The sequence below is a fragment of the Sturnus vulgaris genome, chromosome 8 (genome assembly GCF_052056855.1).
Source record: "Sturnus vulgaris isolate bStuVul1 chromosome 8, bStuVul1.hap1, whole genome shotgun sequence".
NCBI classification, from domain to species: Eukaryota; Metazoa; Chordata; class Aves; order Passeriformes; family Sturnidae; genus Sturnus; species Sturnus vulgaris.
In genome coordinates, this window is record NC_142250.1 from 8,247,754 (window position 1) to 8,272,607 (window position 24,854).

General features: G+C 42.1%; 2 protein-coding genes and 1 long non-coding RNA gene across 7 annotated transcripts in view; 2 read left to right on the forward strand and 1 right to left on the reverse strand.

Annotated features, from left to right (window-relative positions):
* The window catches only part of JMJD1C (jumonji domain containing 1C), a 168,044-nt gene extending 165,941 nt beyond the window's left edge, over window positions 1-2,103 (forward strand). For all 4 annotated transcript variants that reach the window (XM_088168776.1, XM_014882317.2, XM_088168778.1 and 1 more), the window contains 2 exons: window positions 730-861; window positions 1,195-2,103. In XM_088168776.1, the coding sequence (XP_088024902.1) occupies window positions 730-861; window positions 1,195-1,284 (222 nt within the window). In that variant the 3' untranslated portion in view covers window positions 1,285-2,103. The remainder of the gene's footprint in view (window positions 1-729; window positions 862-1,194) is intronic.
* Window positions 2,104-8,335: 6,232 nt separating this feature from the next.
* Window positions 8,336-22,549, reverse strand: NRBF2 (nuclear receptor binding factor 2). 2 transcript variants are annotated; one of them, XM_014882349.2, is made up of 4 exons: window positions 22,384-22,549; window positions 12,211-12,295; window positions 10,772-10,812; window positions 8,336-9,872 (listed from the first exon to the last, which is right to left on the reverse strand). In XM_014882349.2, the coding sequence occupies exons 1-4, from the start codon at window positions 22,435-22,437 to the stop codon at window positions 9,156-9,158; spliced, it is 897 nt and encodes a 298-aa protein (XP_014737835.1). In that variant the 5' UTR covers window positions 22,438-22,549; the 3' UTR covers window positions 8,336-9,155. The 2 variants fall into 2 exon arrangements, with proteins under 2 accessions (XP_014737835.1, XP_088024905.1); XM_088168779.1 differs by having other exon boundaries at window positions 10,772-10,929; window positions 22,384-22,544.
* A 52-nt stretch (window positions 22,550-22,601) lies between these two features.
* The window catches only part of LOC148222981 (uncharacterized), a 78,490-nt gene continuing 76,237 nt past the window's right edge, over window positions 22,602-24,854 (forward strand). The window contains exon 1 of the long non-coding RNA XR_015805082.1: window positions 22,602-22,988. This is a non-coding gene — a long non-coding RNA (uncharacterized LOC148222981). The remainder of the gene's footprint in view (window positions 22,989-24,854) is intronic.

Here is a 24,854-nt window from a genome sequence, read left to right on the forward strand (position 1 = left end):
TTTGACTTGCTGAATTACAAATTACAGTGTAATTTGTAAGGGTTTGGGGGTAAAAACGCAAATGTTTCTGAAGGGAACAAACTGGAGTTGGTCGTTGAGTCACAGTGAGGAAGCAATTTCTCTTTCACTTGTCACCCAGGTATGACCTGAGTGGCAGGAGATGGTGTCTGTTCCTCGGTAGTTATCTTACACCAGTAAGAAGAAATGTTCAGAGAAAAAAGAAAGTGCTCTTTTCCCCCTACTTCTCAGCCTCCCCCTTTCTCTGTTCATAATTGTTTCTTTCAAGTATTTCCACTGGCAGTTCCTTTGCCGTGAATGTGCCAGTTTCCAGCGTGTATGTGCGTGACCCGAGGAACCAGGTCCTGCAGGGCAGGGCTGCTCCCAGGGTCCAGCAGATCCAGTGCCTGCACAATGCTAGGGAGGCTGTGGTGGCAGCAGCAGTGCCTGTGCAGCTGCTAAAGGGAGGAACAGCACATCAGTGTGGAATTAATGCCGGAGCCAACTGCGAGAAGCGCCAGTACACAGACAGCTGTGCAGCACTGAAAGTACCTTTTGCCAGAAGCCAACTTAGCTAAGTCAAGCACACAGTTTTTCTCTACCTGTAAATATGCCCATTGGTCCGATAAGGCTGTGGTTAAGGTATCTCAAAAACCACTCTTTCCTCAGGTACCTCTGCCAAAGAATAACCCCAAATACTAATTATCAGTCTCTTCTTGTTATTTTGGATAGGTGCAAAATTTTCACAGCTGTGTTCAAGTAACGGAAGACTTTGTGTCTCCAGAACATCTTGTACAGTCATTTCACTTAACGCAGGAGCTGAGGCTGTCAAAGGAAGAAATCAATTATGATGATAAACTGCAGGTAGGAAATGAATGCTGCTCTGGAAACAGCTGGGAAGGCAGGGTGTGCTCAGGCTCATTGAAATGCCGAGCAGTGTGTGGAGCTCCTTCCTTGCTGCTGTTCACACAGAATAACAATGAGCAGCAGCATAGATGCCAGGGCTGTAAATGACTCTCACTTGAGCTGCTGGCTTTACTTCACATTACATTTTAAAATGTGTAAAAAGCTGTTCCTTTTGCACGGGCCTGATGAAGCCTTTCTTTTTTCTATCCACGAAGCTTAGGGCTCAGTCCTAAACTTTTCAGAGTTCCTCAGGTCGTAGGCCTTACTAAAATCTGTCTTATGCTCTTGCAGGTTAAAAATATTTTGTATCATGCAGTTAAAGAAATGGTGAGAGCTTTGAAGATTCACGAAAGTGAAATGGAAGATACAGATGAGAGCTGAGCACACTCTGCTTTTTGGAGGTAGCATCACCCAGAGGTTATTTCACCTGATCTATGAACGCTATACACACTAATTTAAGCTTCACAAACCATCGGTGCCAAGAAAACACAGTCATCGTATTTACTTGTTAATCACACTGCGACGGGGTAGAGCTTCGTATCACAGCCACTGTGATTCCATGTTCCATCCACTTGCAAACAGTTGAGCAGCGTTCTGCTGTCTGTATTATACTGTACATGAAGTTTGTGAAATGTCAAAGATTTAAGATGATGTATTTATTTTTGGAAATAACAACAAAATTCTACGCTATATTGTTGATCAAATGTAAATGTGACCTGTACAGTTTGCTAAAAAAATACAGATCTTTTTCACTACATTGAGACAGTTACTGTGAGAGTAGGACACAAACACCAGCTATTGCCTGCATTTGGGATCTTGCTGAGTCCGCACAGCAGTCATGTCATAATCTGAAAATTACTGCCAAATAATTGTAAACTTTGTAAAATATAAAGTATATAAAGTAGATGTTAAATACAGACACTTCAGTATTTTATTGAAGCTATTCAGTGTACAATTAAACGTTTTCAAAAGGTGTAATTTATTTAAAAATTGTCTCATTTTGGTAAAATTTATGTGAACTTTTAAAGCTTAAATATTAAACTTAATATGCTATGTAAATATATACATATATACATTCAATGATGTATTTTTTTAAAACATTGGCTTGCTTTAATTTGTTAAAGGTGTAAGTGTTACACATGCTTTGTACATTGAAGTTGAAAGGGGTTTTACATTTTCCATTAAAATGACTTTGTCAGACGTCGTGGTGTGGATTTGTTGTTCTTTGTGCTGGTGCCAGGGCAGCCGAGTGCTGCCCTCTGCGGGCCGCAGCTGGGACTGCGGAAGCGGCGCTGGGAGGCGCCTTTGCCACTCACCTCCTTCCCTTTAGGAATCGGCACTTGCGCTGCAGGAAGGGGAAAGGCTTCTGTAGAATGATTATTTCGTAACATCTTGCCTTTACTAGTTCAAGTAATACTACAAAATAATGGATGTTATCAAAATATATTTTTGGGGTTTTTTATTTAATAATGATAAATGTTAGCAGTTGAGCAGAATTCTAGGTTTTGGAGGGAGTTTGAAAAGCTTCACAAGAAGTGTGCTTTAAGTTATTAAAACTATTCAAATACTTTGATTACCAAATATTAGGCAGAGCCAGTGGCCAGCTCATGAAGTGTCCAAAAGGGGATAGTAATTAGCCTGGTTACTGCTCCCAGTCTCATACATCTGTCTGGGTTTGGGGTCACCAAAAACCCCAAACCCCATGTAAGTTAGCTCTCAAAATAATAAAGTGCAAAAGTAATTTCTTATTCCAAAAGTAAGAATATTTAGTTGGCTTGAAAACTTGCAGTCTGTCAAGTTGCAGAGAAATACGAGGGAGTTAAAGGTGCAGCACTTACCAATTGCTTCTCAGCTTTGTCCCCTGTTCCATCCATTATCATCTTTATTATTCCCTGCAGCCTTAGCACACTGGCTGAAAGTGGAGAATCTGCTAGTGTACATTTCCTTAATGAGAGTTAGACTCTAGCTGTACATACTTTAAGTTTTTTTTTAAGTATGTTCTTTTAAGTGTTTCCTTCTTCAATCGAGGTTTTTGTGAGGTACTTATAACACGTGAAATTTCTGGAGGCTGCTGCAATTATAATTTCCACTGCAGAGAGTCCCATTGCCCTTGACTCTTTTCCTGCAACCAAGAGCAGTTGTTGCGCCTGGGCCATGGCTGCCATCACTGCTCACCCATGCTGGTCTCTCTTTGGCAGCTGAGTGGGAAGGCAGGGGTTGGTGTCCCCTGAGTTACTGTCCAAAACTGTCATGTTACCATGTCTGCCCTAGCCAAAGCCATGGGTTTCTTGCTCTACCTCTTCTCCAATGCCTGTACAGCTGGCAGCACCTGTGCCTTAAGGTCTGAGCTTTGGTCCCACCCTTTGGGCTCCACTGACAGCTGCCCCTGCCACCCCAGAAGTGCTTAGAGACCTGGGCAGGGATCCCTGGCACCTGCCTGTCAGGATGAAGATGTTCTTCCCTCCTTAGGGAGAACTGGAAGAACAACTGAACAGTGCCAGAAGTTGTTAAAGTTCACAGGTTCTCCAAATACTACTAAAAGACACCAAAAAATTTGTACAAGTACTTAGCATAGCACATTCTGCTTACTCAGTATCTTAAGGTTTCTGGCTCTGTTAAAACAAAGCCAAGCTCCCTGCTCCCTGCAGGAAATGGGAGCTGGAAGTGGGGCTGGCATTGTACCCGTGGCTGTAAGCATGACCTAAGGTGTTCATAGCTCATGTCTGACACCAGAGAAGGGTTTGTGGGAAGATGTTTTGTTTTCAGGTTAGTTTTTCTCTCTTGACCATTTCCATGTTACGTGAGGTGCTACTGGGCATGTTTTTCCCATCTTCCTTTGCTAAAGACTCTTAGGGGCTTTTCTGCTCTACAATTTCAACTATTTTAATACAGCCAAAAGTATTCAGTGAGATCAGCTGAAGCTGTTTGAATGCAGGAATGCAGCTGCTAGAACATGGATATGAAATACTGTGTGTCATCTTTTGCCACCTTCCCATTGAGCACAAGCTCTGTTGTTTGTCTGCTTTGCTCTCCATGAAACTCCTTTTTACTTTCCTGTCCTTTGAAAGATCACACCTCAAGAGTCATCAAAACTGTGAGCCCTGCTCCCCACACCTTTCCAGCTCCTTATCGTCATCGCCATCCTTAGCATTCCTGTACAATGGTCACAAGCAGTTTCTTTCATGTTGTAACTGCAGAGGTACTTAAAGAAGAGTAAGTTTTTAGCAAAGAATGAAGCCGGGCTGTGATGACCTGAAGTATTTCAGCACAGATGGCTGCTCTGTTTATGGTTTAGAAGAATCAGAAATTGCTGGCAGGGAAGTGGTGGTCCCTGTTGTGGAGGTCAGACATAGGGGTTTAGAACAGTCTGATGTGCCAATCTATTTATTCTACACCCCCGGGTTCATGCCAAGTTGCTCAGATCTGTGTGTGCAGGCCTACCCCCATCTGATCAGCACTACATTCTCATGCTCTCTGACCTTTTTGGTGGGTGGTAATTTTGTTTGTACCCTCTCCTGTGACATCCTGTCAAGCCTGCTCTCACAGCTGACAGCCTTCCCTGCCCTGTGCCTGTAACTGGGAATTTCCCTTCCTTCCTCCTTCCACAGCTACTATTGCCCGTTCTGCTGCTTTCCAGAGCAGGATGGTTGTGCTGTCCCCCACATCCATGCTGGATGAACTGCCCCACCCAGTTGAGATTGCTGGAGTAGGGCTTTGCTGTGCTTTTCACCTCCTAACCCCCAGCTTTGATTCAATGTCAGCTCTGCACTGGGCTCCTGCTTTCCACGCTTTGACATGTGCTTTGTTGGCTGGAGTGCTGTCTCCCCTTCCTGCTGTGGTGTTGCCATGGTCCATGTGCCCCAGCAGGCAGCAGAGCACTCAGTGGTGTGGGGGGTGCAGTGGCCTCAGGTGCAGTGGCCACTGCCACATTCTTTTCTTCCCATCTCAGCAGGGTGGCCCAGGAAACTGTTCAAGGAGTAAATGCCCTGTGGCGTCAGCAGCACACACAAACGAACCTCTGTACTTTTTTAATTTGTTCTCGTTGGTTTTGAAAAGGAAGTCACTATCTATAAATAGCTGGTAGGAAAATCTTGCCTCATAGCAAACTGAAGATGTGATTTACCTGATGTGTTGTGTGCAAATAGTTGCATTTTAAACATGCACTACACTTTCTAAAGGTAAGTGGAAGCCTGAGCGATTTTTGGTGTTATGTTTCAAAGTGAACATTGGTACCTTCCAACCATGGCAGGGCTTTACATTCTTGTCCCAGGTGCCTCTTTCTTTTTCCAGTCCCTGGGTCTGTGCTACCTTAGTGAAAATAGTGTAGGGTTTAGTAGCTCTGATGCAGGAAATCCTGTGTTCTCACAACTCTAAGGATTTCATATTGTTTGATCTCAATAATACCTTAAGTCCCGCAGCAAATGGGTCTGGGGAACACTTCAAATGATTACAAGACAAAAGCCCTGAGTAAGGTGCATTTATTTCTGGTAAAACAAACCAGAAGAACCAGAGAGAAACCAGAAACCAGAGAAAGGAGTGGAGGAAAAGATGGCCATAGCTCTTGATTCTTTAGGGAACAATGAACTTTTAATACAATTGAACTGCACAGTCCTGATACTCAGGCAGAAAGTTGTGGCAAATGATGTCCAGCCTGTACCTGACTTCTGGCAGCTATGCCGTTTGCTCTGATTGCTCTTCAAAGTTTGATTTTGTTTTCTACTCTCCTTTTAGCCCAGCTCAGTACAGGATGTTATTAGCTGTTGTGGCTGTATTTGCTTTTCTCCATGTACAGAGCTGGGTTGGAAGGAATCTCTGAAGATCAACCTTTTGTAGGAAAGGGAGTCTAGATGAGGAGTAGCTCCTGTCACTGAAAGTAGGTCACCAAGAACTGCAGATGGCTAAAGAGCTGCTGCTGAGAGGACAGTAAGAAGGAGTTCACTACCAGACCTCCTGAACATGGAAATGCTCTCAGAGGAAGCAGTCACAAAATCCTTTTTTCCCCTTTTAATAAAAGCAAAATGTAAAACCAAACACTTCTGTGCTTTGGTTTTAGCCATAATTTTAAGTAGCAACTGGTAATGGTGAAGTCTGCACATTTTATTCTCAAGAGACTCCACATTGCTTCCCAATTGCCTTTCTCTGGTTTCTCTTTCTGTGGTGATACAGCCAGAGATTGGCTAATTACAGTTTCTTTCGGTATAGCATATGTTGGCAATATTCAACAGGGCCAGTATTTCTATGTGCCAAGACAAGCGAGGTTTCTGTGGTTAAAGCAAAGTCAATGAATAGAAGTCAGTGTCTGGATGTGTATTTAAAACTGGTTCTTGGTGAGACGCTTTGAAATAAGGGACCACAGGATTCTTTAATTCTGTCCATTATAAAACAATGCAGACCAGACTCAGCACCCCTGAGAATGTTTCTGTGTGCTGTACCAGGCTTTGGTGACATGGCGTGTGACAACCAGTCACACGTGGCTTCGTTGTTGCCACTACAGCTCTCTGAAGATCGGTCACCTTCTGCATACCTGCACCACGCCTCTTTACTCTCTCCAGGCACGGGCACTGAGCCCATCAGTTTGGCAGTGACAAAAGGGGGGACATGGTCAGAGAGGGAAGAGGTCCCCGCGGCTTGGTAGGACTCGAGCCGGGCGCCGGGCTCCCACCAGGTGGCGGCCGGTGGCAGCGAGCGGAGTGGGATCTGGCTGGACACTGGACACCGGCTGCAACATAGCGGAACCGCGCCTGGGCACACCCCACTCAGAAGTTTAATAACTTCAAACAGTTTTAAATTGTTATGACAAATTAATTGCTGACAGCCATGGGAGAAGAATTTCCTTAGGTTTATTGCTATGAATCTGTAAAACCTGTCCTCTAGTGGTGAGTATTCTCGGTACAACCTACCTTTCTTCCAAGGCACTAATTGCTTAGCTCTGGATTCAGACTGAAGAATCCCTTACTTAAAAAAATTCAGCATCACTCACGAGAGTGGAACACGCCCGTGCTCAGCCTTACTGCCTGGAGTTGGGATTCAGCAGCAGTCATGCTGAGTAGGCACACTGCAAGAGCAAACAAACATTTGCATTGCAGGAAGAGAGAAGTTTTACCACTTTCAAAAGTGGCAGTATGGAGTTTTGCCCCTACTTGGCCATCCTTCCCACAGAGAAGCAGCTCCTTCCAGACCTGGTGTTTTGTTTATGCAACTATACATGAAGGGACAATTTAGTTTTAAAATCAAGAAGGTAGAGCTTGCAATTCCCACACTCCCAACTCTGAAGAATCCTGACTTCAACAGATGTAAAAACTGCTTCCTTCTCCTATAGCTGCCATTTGTAGATGCCACCAACATGTCTGTCTTGTAGTTAACAACCCTGAGCTACCACCCCAGCAGTGGCATGAGGTAGGTGCTTAAATAATTTTATTTCCATCTTGTGAGCACATGCTATTTTCTTTGCTTTACTTACATGACTAGAAACACCATGCTCCTCTGCCTTACTTGGAATAGTCAGGCAGGTAGGGTCCAGCAGAGACTGGGCCTTGCTCTTTGGTGGGAGCAGTGAGCTGGGCCTGACCTGGAACAAGTCACCTCATCACAGATGGAGAGGGCTATTTGCGAGGCTGCTCCAACTGAAAAATAACTTTTTTATTTTCTGAGCAGTACTAGATTCCAGCTACAATTCAGCACAAGGCACCTCCTCTAATGAAGTTGCCTTACCTCTTTTTCTATAGATCTTTTCTAACCTCCAGTCCCTATGCTCCTTCAAGCACAGAAGACGCCAGGTATACTGAGGTAAGGGGAGAATTTGCACAGCAGTAAGATGTTTTTGCTGCACTTCCAAGTCTATTCTGAAAGAAAAAAGCATTCTTAGAAAGCACGTTTAGCTTTTAACAGCAAGTATAACTTAAAATGGCATAGCTTGCAATACTGAACACTTCACTAATCAGGAACAGCAGAAGGTAATTAATGCTTCCACTACACACTGGAACACCCCTTAGTAAAGCCCCAGCTGGGCTTCAGGGCAGCGACTGAGCCATACTGGAAGGGACGGGTGTGAGGAGACTGCGTGGCCCTGCTCAGACCCAGCATCTTCAGAGAGTATGCACAGTCCTCCTCAGACCCATCACCCTTGGAGGGTGTACACGGCCCTGCTCAGACTCAGCACCCTCAGCACTGTTCCTACAGCTCCTGCTGGGCTGTGCCCCAACAAATCCACGAAGCTGCTCCGCTGAACGCTCCAGCACTCTGCAGGGCTGGAACCCAGCTGTCAGCAAGGTCACTCCACAGGTGGGCAAGGCCCTCTGAATTCATCCCAGCTTTCTTGAATTTGCTGGATGATGAACACGGAAGCTCAGCTGTATGTGTATCCTAACACGTAGTAGAAATCTTAATTTGTTCTTTATACTTGGCAACATTTGTACAGATGTAACAGACAGTGTCAAAACACCTGGTTTTTATTTTCCTATCCTTTTTGAATCAGGTTAAACTGTAAACAGTTTCTTTTTTAATCAAATACTGCCAGCTAGAATTACTTCCATTCATGCATCACTGAAAAGAAAAAGGGTATTTTACCTTAAGTTTAGATTTTTCATTTTAAACCATGTCACTTTATACAGAAACCAGTAGCTAGATTCAATGCACCCTGATTAGTTATGTAAACAAATAACTCCCTAAAAAAACCCACATTGACACATTGAATAAGTTGATTCCTTCACAGAATGGAAATTAAAATCTCTCCTGACTTGAAGTTAATGTGGTCAGGAACACAGAGTGTGGCACATAAATCCATCTAGGAGGTGTATAAATTGCACTTTATCTGAATTGACAAAGTTATGCATAATGAAATGCAGAGTTTAAATTCATTCTAGAAAGCATTTATCAATATGAAGTGGCAGCTGACTGGCAACTGTAACAGTTAGGTCCTGTGCCATCATTTATGGCATTATAGACAACTATTACTTATGGCATACTTTAAAACCCTGAAGGATTGTATTACTTGAAACATTCTCCAGGAAGTAATTTGGTTTGAAACACTGGGAGAAAGACTAAAGAGCCCACCATCTTATACCAACTATGGTACCTTTAACTTCCATGAAGTAAATCAGATATGATGTGTATTTCACAGTAACAAAGTTGCTTAATGCCTTTTCTCCAACACTAGTATTGTGGTAAATGTTTCTGCCCTCAGATCACCACTGTCCTGGTGGCTTTCCCTTTTCTGAAGTTTGGGTAACTACACTGAACACTTTTCCTGGGTTTTAACTATTCATCAGTCCTTTCAGTATATCGTCGGAGAGTTCCAATAGCGGGAGTTCAGGGGATGGGATGTCCAGCGGGGGAAGACTGGGTATTGGAATGTCCTTTGCCTTCCCAGCAGTTGTTGCAAACTTGTGCCAAGTTGCAGCTGAAGAAGCAGATTCTGAGTGCTGCTGCAGACCCCACAACTCTGACTTCTCGACAAAGTCAGTGTCTACATCCAACTCCTTGTCTACTGGAGATTTTTGGAGTCTAGCTCTTTCTGCTTTTAACTGCTTATTCTCTCTCCTTAATCTCTCATTTTCAGCTACAAGAGATTCTATGAGCTGCTTCAAATCTGCAATTTTGGTTGCCTGCTCTTCTATTATTGTTTTGTCATCTTTTGGCGCTTTACTCCCAATACATGCTTCCACTGGCTCCTTTTTTTTCTGAAGCAGAAACAAAAGTGTGTCTGGGTCCCTGTCAAAAACACCTCGAATATCCTGTGAATGTTTCTCTGTGGAAGATCTATATTTCTGAGCAACAGGAACCAGTACGTTTTGATCATCAGAGTCTTCAGCAGATAGCTTGCAAGAAGTCTGAAGATGTGCAACTGCTTCCTTGTCAGCACTCTGCTGGGCTTTCAGCTTTTCCTCCCTCTTTGCCCTTTTCCACCTCTCCTGGATGAGCAGTAACTGTTTCATATGACTATCCCTTTGTAATTCCAGTGATAGCTGAGCCTGAGTAAGAAGAAGATTAAACAATTTAGGTGGTGATCCCTAATCCCACCCAAATATTCACACACATTGAATTACATGTGTGTAAATATTTACATAAACAGCATCACCACATGCCCGAGGGGGGAGCTTTTGTTATTCAGACATTAAATCCAACAGGAAGTGCTCTCTGCTTGTACAGTGCAACAGATTCAGATATGTCAAATTTATCATAACTACTGGTCTTTTTGTTTGTATAACCACTGACCAGGCTACAATACCTCTGGGCAGAGGCACTCAGAGTGTAACTGACCTATGACCAACACTAAGAAGGAAGAGATTCACTTGGCATGCACAGCCACTCTGGCTTAACAATGCTAACTTTTTGTATGGTTCTATGATGGTATCTCTGTAGACATATCAATAACACCCAAAATGAAACAGCAAATTGCTCCAAGGCCAGGTATGGTCCCAAATGATTCAGTCATATTTAATGAAGGAAGTGGCACAGCAGTTATTAACTCACCTGTGTGAATGACCATTTTTCTACAAGAATGACCTGTTGGAGCAAAGACAGATGTCTGATCTCCAAGGGTTATTTGATTTAATAATATTGGCTAAATTCAAAGTCTGCTGGTACAAAAGTCCTGAGCAGACTACACTACTACATTCATGGATAAACTTGTGCAATGAATAAAAAAATGGGTCAGGGCTATTGTTCTAGAGATGCTCCATATAAACTTGGAAAAACTCTCTATGAAGATTAGTATTACCACACTTGTGAAACTCCTGGTGCAGTTGCCAAGGGTTCAGAAATTTTGCTGAGGCTAATGCCCAGGAGGGGTGTGATCAGACACAATGGGACATATGGGCACACCACAGGGCTGTGGCTGGTTCTGGCATCTGCCGCACTCTGGTCTCACCTGCTCCGACTGGGTCAGCTTCATCGCATCTCTAAGGTACCCTGCAGGACAGAACATCCATCAGCAATTATGGCACAGCTGAAAAACCTGAACGCTTCCAGAAAAGCTAAGAAAAGCCTTCAGACCTGTGTGCTCAATTCCCACAGAAAGGCAGCAGTCTAGAGGGAAAGTATTTACCAAGTTACAGTGGCTGGAAACACCTGCTGTTTTTCAGAAGTCTGAAAAATTACTGTAAGATCTTGTAATACGCAGTAAACCCTTCCCATGGTATCCTGTTGGCTTGGGTCACTCCAGTTTGTTTTCAGAACAGCGGCAATTTCCAGAAGGACTTTGAGCATATCTTACTAGTGCTGAAAATGACAATGTATGAGAAATTCTCAACCAAATTTTGAATGATGCAAGACAATGGCATAGAACCACCAGACAAAGAAAAGCAAGAAATATTTAGTGTATTTTTGGGTTTTGTCTTGGCATACAAAGTGAAAGAAAACAAAGAGTATGCATTTTAGAATGTAAGTGCAATTCCTCATCACTTTGAGTATTCATAAATACCAAAGAAACTATTAGTTTCTCACTTTATGGGGTTTTCTAGTATTTATGAATGGAGTGAGAACAGCTGCTCTGAACATCGTAACCTAGATACCAGCCACTTACTTTGTCTCCACACAAGCCCTGTCACTGAAAATGTCCTACTTGTTGCACCAGTTCAGACCTCCTTTCTTCTTCTGCCAAGTAGCTGCAGACTGTCAGAGAGCTGAGGGACTCTAGCACAAAAAGTTACGCAGGACTATTTAAATGGACAGGTAAATGCACAAGATCTCACTGGGGAGAGGCTGTCCCTGCAGTGTTGAGGTATGTGATGCAATCTGCTGTTTTGCTTGAGTTCTAGGGACCTCATCACCTGTTCTTAGCTGCCTTGATGCAGACATTAGGAAAAGGAAGTTTTGTAAGCAAACATTTGTTCTTTACCAACAGAGCAACCTTTACCACTGTGACCTCGCCTATGAAAGCAGTAAAGAAAATGCAAAGTATACAGTGAAACTGGCTTAGAGCAGCTACAAAACTTCAGTCTGTGCATACCACAAGGCGTTGGCTTCATCTTCAGTCAAGAACTGCCTTCACAGTCATAATCACTCCCAATCTAAATAACCTTGGAAATGTCTGACTTCAGCTGCTCATATGAGAAAAAAAAGTTTTCAAAAGAGTTCCTGATCTGGACTGAAAAACAAACTCACATTTTAAAAATAAAAATTTTGCAAGTAACTAGACATTCTACTTACAGCAGGACTAATTGAGGCCAACTCCTGACCCTGTGTAGGACACCCTAAGAATCCCATGTACCCGAGAGAGCTGTCCAAACACTTCTTGAACTCAAGACGGGTGCAAGCAAATCTAAAAACTGATTTTAAGAGCTGAAATGTGAGAAATAACCTACTCACCAGCAGCTTTTTTGTGACAAGAAATTGCTTCTTCGTATTTCCCTGCTGCCAACAGGCGGTCTGCTTTTCTGCTTTGCTGGTGAGCCTTAAAATTAAGAAAAGAACATGACATCAATGAGGGTTAACCAAGAAATAGTTATACCTGTCTTAAAAGTAACCAGTACATCTGAAAAACCTGTACTGATTCCAGTTCTCTGGCTTTTAGACTCAGATCTTCACTCCCTTCCAATCTTTGTAATTAAACTTCTTCAATACTACTTTACAAGAGTCTGTTCTGGAAAGAACTGAAGTTTGTTAATGCAGCAAAACTGGTGTGTATACAACAAAATATTTCTGAAGTTGCTCCACAGAAAGCACATGTTCTCCTTCCTAGGCAGGTACTTACCATAGTGATGTAAAAAGAACATTAGGCCATAAGAAGCTATGAAAAGTTGTAAGTATTTTGGAACAAACTGCATGGCAGAATGCAAGATATTTGAATTGTACTACATCTTACAGCTGATTTGGCATTTTCTGCTGCCCCATGCCCAAGACATTTTGCCTCCTGGGTGAATAACTTGCTCTTTTTTTGTCTGCAGCTTACACCAATTAATGGTAGCAGCACAGCCATAGTAAAAAGAATCAAAGCCACGTTGTTGTTGTACAACAGTTAAATCTATACTAGTATTTGTAAACCAGCAACACAGACTAAGGTTGCTGCTGAAAGCAAGTATTTGATGCAAGTATTTGCATATGCTCATTGAGAAACTATTGCATAACCAGCACTGCAACATTCATGAAAGCAAGTCTTTTTTGTCATTACTACAAGACATGGATTTTATGGCCCTTCCTCCAAGACAAGCTGTGTAATGTGAAAGGCTACAAGTGCTAGCTGGTGAGACTAGCAGTTACACACACTGTTCAAGACTGCTTTGCTATATGTTGAGCTTGAAGTAAACAGACATCAGGTACTGATACTTACACAGTACTGATATTAACATTCATTTAAAATACAAGTCCCAAAAGGCAGGTCAGTTTGTCATTTTTGTCTGCCAAGTGGAGTTATGCCCTACAGTATTATAGCAAGTTCAGTGTTCTACCAGAATCTTAGCAGATCTGACACCACGGAAGAGAATGACTTGTATAGAAAACACCTGTTTGGGCAACAGCTGTCATTAAGCAATCCCTGGCAGTTACATCACTCCATGAAGACATCTGGCTTTCCTAAAAGTGATTTCATATGCTAATATGGTATGTTCTTAAAATACCTAAAACACAACTCCTTGATTCTTCACAAGAAATATTCTTTGTTATACTCCTCTTCCTCACCTTCACTGAATTATGAAGCATTGTCAGCACTTCCTATTTCTTCTACCCTGAGGTTAAATAATCTCAGAAGAGGAAGAGTTTTTCTATTGGAAAATCATCTGGTTTATGGTCTTTCTCTCTGGACTCCTGCAAATTACATTTGCCAGAAAGATAACTTATTTCCCATTGACAAGAACAAACAGTATCAGCACAGATAGAGTCATGTCCTTGGTTATTCCTGGCAGCTTGTCCCATTACAAATTAGCTACATCATGGACATAAAAACACATGAACTAGTTCTTTGCAAAACAATTTTTCAGTAAATTGATATTGACACAGCTGCTTCTGCAAACTGCATGGGCAGGTCTGAAAAAAGCAGGGAAAGAGGAAACAGAATAGCCAGAGACGGAAGAGTTAAGAAAGCAATTCAACAAGTCAGAGGACAAGTTCCATTTACTAGTTTCTACATATAAGAATTTGAGAATTGTTTTCAAAGATTATTCATGTATGTTTTAAACAGCTGGAGTATGATCTTACTCAAATCACTTAAGTTCTTATTTGTTTGAGCAATTAAATTATTTCCATTCTCAATTAACTTCCAGTGAAGCTGAAGGGAGTCTGAAGAAGTTGGGCTGAACTGTGAATAAAATTAGGAAAACAACAGTCCATAGATGCTGACAAAACCAAAACCTAGGGTCCTCTGATGACAAGGTCACAATGCCTTTCTTGCCCTTGTATCAAAATATACATGTCAGCCCATCTTACTCTGATGCAACAACATCATCCTAATGGAAACAACAGGAGCCACACCAGAAAAATAACAGTTTTGAGCACAGCCCTGTGTGAGAAAACTAGCTGTTTTGCAGCCAGTCATAGGCAAGGAATTCCTATTTTTCTATCTTTTCCTGACAGGTTGACAAGAAAATACTTGCTCATTTATTCTAACCCGTGTTTGTTCCAATTAGTTGATTGTGGAAGGACCAAGGAATTTCTCCCACTTTCATGGTAGCTTATTTATCAACAAACAATTCAAAGAAATTAGTGGTGCTGTTTCCTAGCAACAAGTGATGAAGCTGCAATAGAACTAGATGCTTACTAGCCATTATCATGGATGAGCTTCTACATCTTGTCTACTCTGATGGTTTATTCTTAGTGCTCAGTTACACTCAGCCATGCAGTTTCTAACCATGGTTAGAATATCTATTTTGAACTCAGAGTGGTCTGTATCCCATTATAAAACTGGCAATGGAAGAACTGGTCCTCTGTCATAAAGAGAAGATTACCCTCAAGTTTATCCCTGGTCTGATGTCAAGCTAGAGGAAGGTATTTACACAACAGCTCTGGAGCTGTAATGGCGGTTCCCAGCAGATTCAAGCAGGATTGCTTTGACTTTGGTCTTGCTTCTGTCATTACAGAAACACCTGCTGCTTGACTGTGGTAGGTTTATAGATCTGATTTCTCTTTCCTCTTCCACTTGCAGTGCTGGAAATTAATGTATGATGGAGTGTAAGAATAATTATAATTTATTAACAAGCTGTAGAATTGAGAAGGGGAAGCAGGTTGACAACTACTTTCAGATGTCCCTCCCAGTCCTGATGAGTAGGAATTCCCAGTAGGCAAATGGACAGATATAACAACTTGACTCTTGTAAGAGGAAGCAGGTGTGAGTAAAGGATGGCCAAGCTAAAAAGTTTCCTTACCTTGCTCCAATGTATTTGGTACTTGAGAGATTTGTGTAAGCCTTACTGTGTGACTTGAAGCAGTCTGGACTAACTGCAGAAGGTAAGGTAGATGTTTTCTCACACAGTTTCTAAATGTAGTTGAGATGCTGAGAGATGACACTTGCTTTAGCAAGTTTGTACTGCTATTCTAGGGAAGTGTTCTTATTTGATTCTTCCACCTGACTAGCCCAAATAATTGCCTATGTAATCTCTGAATAGCAGAATAAACCCCAATCAAACCTCTAGAACAGCAATGAGAGTCTCTTCTTTACCTACAGCTTTCTTTAACCAAAATTCAACACTCCACTTCTTTGTTGGTTTTTTTCCCACTATAGACTAGATAATGATGTGACTGCAGGCTGTGAGAAATGAAGCCTTAAGGCCCACTTGCCAAATTTATTACTGTTCCCTCAAAGGAAAAAATAACAATGTTTCCTTTCTAGACATAGCGTACTGTTACAACTTAAAGGGCTACCACAGTACGATTCTGGCTTAGGTTGCAGGGATAAGGAGGGTAAGCTTCCCATACAATTATAGTTGATGGCTAGCTAGTTGTGGAAAGGAGCATAACAGGAAAAAACCTGTTTGATTCAATAGTATTTTTAAAAGGCAGATGTAGTAGTACTTATTTTCAGAGTAGGCCTACTATCCTCTCCTAAGAGCAGTCATTTGCAACAGTGGTCCTGCAGCTGATACAAGCATGTTTTGTTTTTCTCTGTTCCACTAATGGGAACAGCTCTTCATTGGACAAAGCCTTGCATAAGATGTTAAGCTTACAGCCTTCTTTGTATATTACAAAGGACTCAACAGAAAATTATGTATTTTAATGGGATTATAGAGCACAGATTGCAGCACTTTACTTAAAGTGACAAAGGCAGGAAAAACCCAGCTGCTAAAATGATGGGTCCTGATGAAACTGCAAAGAAGTTTCTGTTCGTAAATGTTTTAAGTGAAACCACTGTTTGATGATGCTATCATCTATTTTATGTTATGGACTGTGCATACCAGTTATTCTTGCTGGAAAAGATTAATACCTAAGCTCTCCTACTGCTGAAAACAAGAAGGAAGAGTTTCTTTGAGAGATGAGGGATCTATTTTTTGATTTGTTTCCTTAAGAGATATAGGTCTGATTTCTATTTTGAACAGTCAAAGCACACATTGCACTGCTTCTCTATTATTCAGAAGAGTGCTAAGTGTTTTCCATGTAGTTGTTTACAGCAGCACCCACAAAGGGTAGGATGAGGTGGTGTACCATGGTTCTTCTCACCCCACACACACTCTGTCAGATGCTACAACAACAGAAGCCTCTTTCAAACTCATTCTTACCAGGAAATGGTGAATTTAGAAAGGTTTGAATGTGTATGTCCTTATATGCAATGAAAAAATGTAATGAAGAGAGAATACAAGTGCAAAACCTGATCTGAGAGGTCCAAGAATAAACTACGGCTATTCCATTTATTTTAAAAAGTGCAACCTTGATCAGGGTGACAATGGAAAATGCTTGTATTTACTGGCAGTTGCACTAAAAGTAAAAATAATAAAGAGTTGTACTGTAACTTATGCTAAATAATGAGAATATATTTGCAGTAAAACTGAAGAAATGGTAATGATGTAGCTTTACCAAGAGAAGCAAGCGCCCATTTTTAAATACTTGTATTCTGTAGAGAAAAATGACTAAAGATCAACCAAAAAATGGCAGAACCCATTGTGGCTGTTCAACCAAGACCACTAGTTACATGTTAGCTCAATTTTCTGTTTTTGAAAGCCTGTAGCAAAGTTGACAGAACAATGACTCAACTGTGTAAATTATAGGTTAGTGTTCCTGTAAAGCAAAGCCAGCATATGACACTATCATGAGAATATTAATGCTGAGAATATAGACTCCTCACTCACTTTGTATTGAATTGTAAAGATGTTAAAGTTCAACTTGCATGTAAGCAATAGTATTAGACTTTAAATGTATGGGCAGACAAGCAACTAGTTGTTTAGGCAACCCCCATTAATTGACTGAAAAGCTCTAATTGACTATGCGTGTGTTCCCAACATATTCCAAGTTTCAGATAAAATGGTTAGTCTGAGTTCCTCACCATGCAAATGCAATTAAAAGATCTGGAATGAACCCAATTTGCATTACATACTGCTCAGGTTAGGTGGAGTCTTCAAAACAGCATACAGGCAGAGCTGCAGCCCTTTCCCTGATCACCTGCACCTTCATTAAGGTGTGGTATCCTTTTACCTACTGCATAGTCAAATCAAGCTCATTCAGCTCCTTTTTCATCCATTTAGTACGATAAAAGCACTAAATGCCTCAACTTGTTTTTCAGAGCCATTTTCAGACTCACAGAACGAATTAGGTTGGAAAAGACAGTGAGATTGAGCTCAGCCTACGACTGAACACCACTGTGTCAACTAGACCATAGCATTGAGGCTATCAAAAGCTTTGTCTAGTCTTTCCTTATCCAGGGACAGTGACTCCACCACCTCCCCAGGCATTCTGTGTCCCTACAGCTCTCAGCTGCCTTCGCAATGTTCTTCTTGTCCCTGTATATATAATGTGTCACAACTGACGCTACTCAAGTCTTGCTAACTGGAGGCTACAAGCTAAGTGAGAACCATTCCATTGCCGTGATAAACAAAACCAGTCTAGGCTTCTGTATGTAGCCCTAAACCACAAGGCTCAAGCTGTTACAGCAACTGAGCTACCTCTCAATAGGAGCATCTGAACCATTACAACAAACTGTCCAGTAAACAAGCTTCCAAGAGCAACAGTTTCAAAATAAGTGGGGCAGAAAGGCTTCAGCTGTGCCTTCAGTCTGTCTCACCAGGCTTCTCTGAGATGGCTTCATTTGGGTCTTTAAACTGCAGGTCATGCTTACTCAGAGCTGAACTCTGTGGCTTGATGACAGGCATGTAATGGCAGTGTGACACAGCAGAAAGGCACTGCTGGTAGGTACCAAACAGCAGAGGTACAGTGAGGAAATAATACCTGTCAACCACCCATCACTTAGCTAATTATATTCTTGACTGGGAGCTGCTGCAAGTTGTTTTATGTGCCACAAGGAACAGTTTTGTGTTGTGCTTTTACAGCAGTTATATGCCTGCACACAACATTGTCGAGCTTTTCTAAGGTGGCTATTAAGCTATTACTTATCTGGCTGTTAAGCTGAGTATCTGATGCACCTCCAGTCACTTTACTCAGATATGCTGCTATGTCTATGGATTTACACCCTTCGGTTCTCCCACCACCGTGGTAAAAACAGACTTTGTGTTAGGCATGTCTATCTAGTGATACTTCCCCTTTTGTTATCTTACAAGCTTGTTCTCTCTAATTTGAGTTCAGAATTGAGTGCATCTGCCTTTTTTTGGTTTTATTTTACACTGGAAGATCAAGTATAGCAGCTGTCAGGTTAAGACTGAAAAAAAAATCCAAGAAAACAAATGGGGTTCCATGGATGTTTCTGCAGATTAACATAATATTCCTGGTTTTCCAATGAAAATGACAGAAGTGCAGCTGGCATTAAGTCTCAAACACATTAGCATGCGTTGTTTAAATTCTCTGGTCTCTAGTATAAACTTTCGTAGATGTTTCCTATTTTCTCCTCTTTCACTTCCATGTCGCATATTTATTCTGCTTGTCATTTTGCCTTTGTGTGGATGTAGTATTACCTCACTTTGAAATAATTCGTTAAAGTAAACCATTGATTGGCTTGCAATGGAATGGTTGCTACCAATGGCTAGCAGCATTAATATTAAAAGCTTTCATTATATAAGATTCTTGGAATACACATTTTGTGCTATTCTCACTCCAGCTATTGTTCTATGCCTTCTGGTTTCCACTTAAACAGCAGCTCTTCAAGCTGGATCATTTATGCTTCAGGAAACTTGGAGGTGATAGATAGTCACCAGATTTTGGACTGTATTTTATTACAAACCACACAAATACTACTACCTTGCAGGAAGAATAAAAGGTAGAGGTGGTATGGCTCCTTAGCTACAGGACAATACTGGACTGTTAAAGTAGAATCTGCAGAATTATGAAGTCCTCCTGAGGTTAATACTATTTGCCTCACTTTTACTGTGTTACTTTCAAGCTTCTGACAGTCAGTAGCGTGTGGTTGTGCTTCTTGACTTGTAACTTTTGCTCCTACATCTAAGGGTAAAATTATGTCTGGATGTGGGATCAAAATTCTTTGCCTAAATCAAATAGGCAGTAGGAATTGCCCCTATGATAAGCAGCACAGAGAAGCTCTCAAGATGCTCTGTAAAAACATGGAGTGTTCATAGAAGACTTATCTTCATGCTTTTACAGTGTAAGTTTTAAGTTGTAAAAACAATGTTGAGATGTTTTTGGGTCTGGATTATGTGTGAAATAAATAATCAGCTGGGCTAGGTACCTGCTATATGGCTGCCTGCTGGTGCAGGGACTGCACTTAGTTCATGCTGGTTTTAAGTTCCATGGCATAACCTAAAAATTTGATTTGTGAGGTTGAAGAAGACTCAGTTCCATAAAGATAAAATACTATTTTAGGGAAATGTATCTTTCAGAAATTTCAGAAAAAGAGCATAATTGAAGCCAGGAGAATATATTCAAGTGTAAGGGGTGGCATGTGGGGTGGGGTTTTCTGTTTGGTTTGGTTTGGTTTTTTGTTTGTTTGTTTTTGTTGGGGTTTTTTTGTTTGTTTTTGGTTTTTTGTTTTTCGGGTTTTTTTGTTTGGGTTAGAGGTCAAATCAACTGTCCAGGAAAATGAGGACCATATCCATCTTTCCAGTAACTAAGATGAGATGCTCCAATTCACAATTAATGAACAATTTTTACAAGACAAAGCATGATTCAAGTACCGTGGTAAATTCTTATGAAAAGCCTTAACTGATGAAAAATCAGTCCTGTGAAAATTGGCAAGCCGTGATATATTGGAAGAGGGAAAATATCTTGTATATAAGCTATTGATAGTAACTAAATAAGACTAATGATTACTGTATCCAAATTCACTTTGTAGTTTAGGCGTTGGGTGATTTGGTGGCTTTGGTTGGTTTTCCCTCTTTTTTGTTAGCTTTATTTTCCTCATTGGCATCTTTGGGAAAAGCTGTGCTTTTCCAATTCACAGGGATTAGATTTAAGTGAAAAAATTTATGGAAAAAGAGAGTGCAATAGGTAACATTGGATAGTATCAAAAACTTAAAAGAACATTCTTATTTTGGAAGTTGGCACCTTCCCTGAATGTTGTCAATCTAAAGCTCCACAGCGGAGAGGAGCTGTGAACAGAAGAGTTTTGCAAAATTTTAGTTACTCCTTCCTGTTCATGTCCTTGTAAAAATGTAGGCATGTTCTAACCATGATACTGTACACATTCAATTCTCTCATCATGAGGAGTTTCCATAGTGCTTGACACAACCTGAATGGACATGTCACTTTTCTGTATATGATGATCCATGACTATATTGCACAGCAGTTTCAAGAAGTTTTTGTATTTCGGGACACTCTCAGACAGTAGGAACATATTCACAGGCAAATTCATAATTTTGTTTATGAAAGTGGGTAAAGCAACTCTTTTTCCTGTATCATCCGTTACACAGAGGTGTCTTGACCTTATTGTCAGCCTGGACCTAGACAGACATGGTAACTGCACGCTCCTACTGTGGTCGCAAGATCATAAATCCTGCTTTAGCCACAGTTATGTCACTCCTACAACCCTTCTAAGTGGTCTCAGTAAGAAACATTACTGGCTGGTGATATTGCCAAAAAAGTTGCTACTTTCAGGCATTCACTAGTGAATATACAATTATAATTTTCTCTTTAGAATCTTATGCACTAGACCTACTTTTTAAAAATGTTTTTACAACATCTGTGAAATAGCTATAGTTTAGCCCTCCTGTATTACCATGCCATAAGTTTGCCTGACTTTAACCTCATGATATCAACAGGTTACAAGAGCTTTCCTGCTGTTCCTTATTTCAATTAGTCTTTCAGGAGACAGAGTAAAAAGTGGGATAATGTGATGCTAATGTACTCAGAGTGGTTCTGCACCATTGCACAACCTACAGATCTAAATAGACCATCTTCCTACTACACTGCCAGCCCTAATTCCATACGTGGTCTGCAATGACAGTTGTATAAGTCTTTCGAAACTAGGGAGAGCAATCCAGAAATACCTGACTGACTCTGTAGGCAAGAATTTATCAGGGCTGATGCCATCCTGGCATAAGTAAACTTTAATTAAAACCTAAACTGACACAAGTCTCTGAGGTTTGCATGGCAATCTCTAAACAATTCCTGGATCAAACTCATTCCTGGAAGCAATACAGCTGTATTCTCAGCGTGCAACCTCTGGTTAACTGACTGTTGGACTAAAGCTTGTTTTCTAAGGGAATACTCTGTGTATCACCACATAGCCAAGATACAGCTTTGGTAAAATCCACAAGGCAGCAGAGAATTAACTCTTCTTGACCTAGATCTTGTCTATAGGACAGAGACTCATAGACCTGCCGATTTAGACTGTTTAACATCTGATTAGTTTTTGTGAAGAAGCATTTTTTAGACCATCTGTGTTTCAGTTCAGATTCCTTAGAAATTTAGTTTAAGCAGAGCAATTTAGGTTTAAGGTGATTCAAGGTTTTAAAACATTTCACCTTCTGAAATTAAAGGAAGCACTTAGCCAGTACTGGGCCCTGACAAGCCTGTAAAACTCTTGAAACTCTCATGGATGTGGCCTGTGTCATCTAGACCTTTCCTCTAGACGCTTCTTTCCTGAACTTCCTTGTCCCTCGCTTTTGCAACGCGATGTCCCCACACACCCCTCCAATCTAAACAAGCTGCGACATGCACCCCTGGGTGGTTTCCCCTCTCGCCGCGCTACCGGGCACGGAGCAGGGCTGTCCTCGGCGCGACCGGTGCACCCTCCTCCCTCTCCGGAGCCGCCTACGGCCCGGGACGGCCGCTGGGCCCCGCTGCCGTCCGGGCAGGGCCTGACACGAGACCTGAACAGGTGTTCGAGGCTCGGGGGAAAGAAGGGCGGCAAGATTCAGGTTCAGATTGCGCCTCTCCGCCTGGTTACCTAGGGGAAGGAGCCGAGGAGTGTCACCCTCTCCCCGCTGTCTGAGCGGCGCGAGCAGCGGCGGCACCGGCTGACCCGACGCGCCCCCCTTCCCTTCCACTCCCCGCGCTCACCAGGTTGAGGGGCCCCTCCATCACTTCCATGGGCGGTGGGGGCTGCGGGCACATGGGCGAGGGGCACTCGCCGGTGCCCCCGGCCCGGCCTGGCCCGGCGCGTCCTGGCCCCAGCACGGGGTGTAAACACGGCGGCAGCTTCCGCCCTGCCCGCGAGAGCCGGACACCGCCTCGCGAGACTACGGAACCGCGTCGTCGGGGCAACGGGCGCCGCGCGCGCCTCCGGCCCTGAGGGCAGAAGGAGGTATGTGTAAGGAAGCCAGGAATAGAGCAGGGTTTGTTCACTGTTCCCATAAGGGTGTGCCAGTCAGTGAGGCTGCAGAAAAATAAAGAAAAACATCACCTTCCTTGCTTCTCCGAGGAGTTAAGCCTTAAAATGGGGAAGAAAAAAAGAAGAGAGAAGGAAATCTTGGAATCATAGGGTATGCTGAGTAGGAAGGGACCCATCAGGATCATCGAATCCAATTCCTGGCCCTGCACAGGATACCTTAAGAATCACACCATGTTCCCAAGAGCGTTGTCCAAATGCTCCTTGAGCTCTGTCAGGCTTGGGGCTGTGACCACTGCCGTGGGGAGCCTGTTCCAGTGCCCAACCACCCTCTGGGGTAAGAACCTTTTCCTGACATCCAACCTAAACTTCCCCTAATTAACCTCCTGCTTTTTTCTCGAGTCCTCTCAGTGGTCACGAGAGTGAAGAGATGAATGCCTGCTCCTCTGTTTCATCTCATAAGGATGTCGCAGACCGCAGTGAGGGTTCCTCTCAGCCTCCTTCAGGCTAAACAAACCAAGTGACCTCAGCTACTCCTTCGGCATTGCTGCTTATGATCTCGATTTAAAGTATTTCAGCACTAATGGTTGTACTGTAAGGATAATTAGTCTTACAGAGATTTCTAATCCAAGTTTGTGGCCATGTATGCATGTTTATCTCAACCTTACTATTGCTTTTGACAGTCTTCTGTACCATCACTGTATAGGAATTGATGAAGTACGATCTAGATAAACAGACACAGAGATGGACTGAAAACTGGCTGAGCGGCCAGGCTCAGATGGCTTGCTTTCATTATGACCAGTGCCAGAATTCCACTGGTGTCCAGTGACTAATGACATACCCCAAGACATGATACTGAGTCAAATATTATTTAATGCCTTCATTATCAGTATTACTTAATGTCTTGCACCATCCTCCTCCGTGGAAGACATTAAGTAATACTGATGATGAGCCTGCTGGGGCTTTGCTGAGGGAAAGAATGGGATGTCAGTAGGGAAAAGTGCCCCCAGCATGGCCCATAGAGGTTCTTAATGCAACGCCAGTTAAATAAGTGCCTTTTGCAATGCAGCACAGAGAAGATGTAAAGAAACACACATTAAAATATGAATGTCTAGTCAAAACGTTGCCCAGGAATAAGTAACATGACTCTCAAAGAGTAGGAAATAGTTATGTTCAAGTTGCATCATATTCTGTGCAGTATCAAGTCAGCATTCTGAGGTCTTTACTAAATTTCAGAAGGATATAATTCAAAATAATACCTGTAAGCCAATATAAGGCTGAAACTGGCATGTAAAATTTGCGTATAGTTGTACACAGATGTCAGAAGCTAGCTGCTATACTGTCAATCTGAAACCTCTAAAGCTCTGCACCCAGTCACTGCCACACAGAAGTTTAAAAACTAGTATCAAGACCAGCACTGGGTGAGTTTAATTGAAATGCTTTAAAAATATAACTATCTTGCTCACTTTTTGCCTACATTATTGCTATTTTTCTCTGAGTTCAAGTTATTGTGATAGCTCTTTCTTCCAGAGGGTGCTCACTGATGGGAATAGAGCAAAATGTGAGGGTAATAAAAAAGGCTATGCTACTAAATGCTTCTATCCCATGGGAGCTCAAAAAACACTTCAGAAGTTCTGGGTAGAGGCTTAAGGGACAGATACCAAGGGCTGTAATGAAGGGTGAGTGGGATTCCTGTGGGGAAAAGTTCCCCAGCAGACTCATGAAGCAGTAAAAGTGAAAGGGCTCCTCATGGCTTTTTATTGTGGAATTGGAGTGCATGGAAACAGGTGACAATGGCAATGGTACTAAAATTGCCATATTACCATGTATGTACTAACATCACAGTAGTGTCAATTCTCCCACTTAACAAGTGATAGAATATGAGGAAATGGCCTCAAATTGCACCCAGGGAGGTTTGGATTTGATATTAGGAAAATTTATTCACTGAAAGGGCTGTCAGGCATTTGGTACAAGCTACCCAGTGATGGAATAGCAGTCCCTGGAAGTATTAAAAAAACTTGTAGATGCGGTACTTAGGGTTTAGTGGTGGACCTGGCAGTTTTAGGGTAATGTCTAGACTTGACCTTTTCCAACCTCAATGATTCTGTGATTAATTATTCAAAATACACTGTCTTGAGAGGGACCAGTGAAGCAGGGCACTGAATATGGTGAGAGTCGTGGTCCACACAACTTTGTGCTTTGT

Coding starts and splice junctions, on each gene's coding strand:
- NRBF2 (XM_014882349.2), bottom strand. CDS start 22,437: ATGTGCCCGCAGCCCCCACCGCCCATGGAAGTGATGGAGGGGCCCCTC. Junction 10,813..12,210: donor TTGTCACAAAAAAGCTGCTG/GTGAGTAGGTTA, acceptor TCTGTCCTGCAG/GGTACCTTAGAGATGCGATG. Junction 9,873..10,771: donor AGCTGACCCAGTCGGAGCAG/GTGAGACCAGAG, acceptor CTTCTTACTCAG/GCTCAGCTATCACTGGAATT.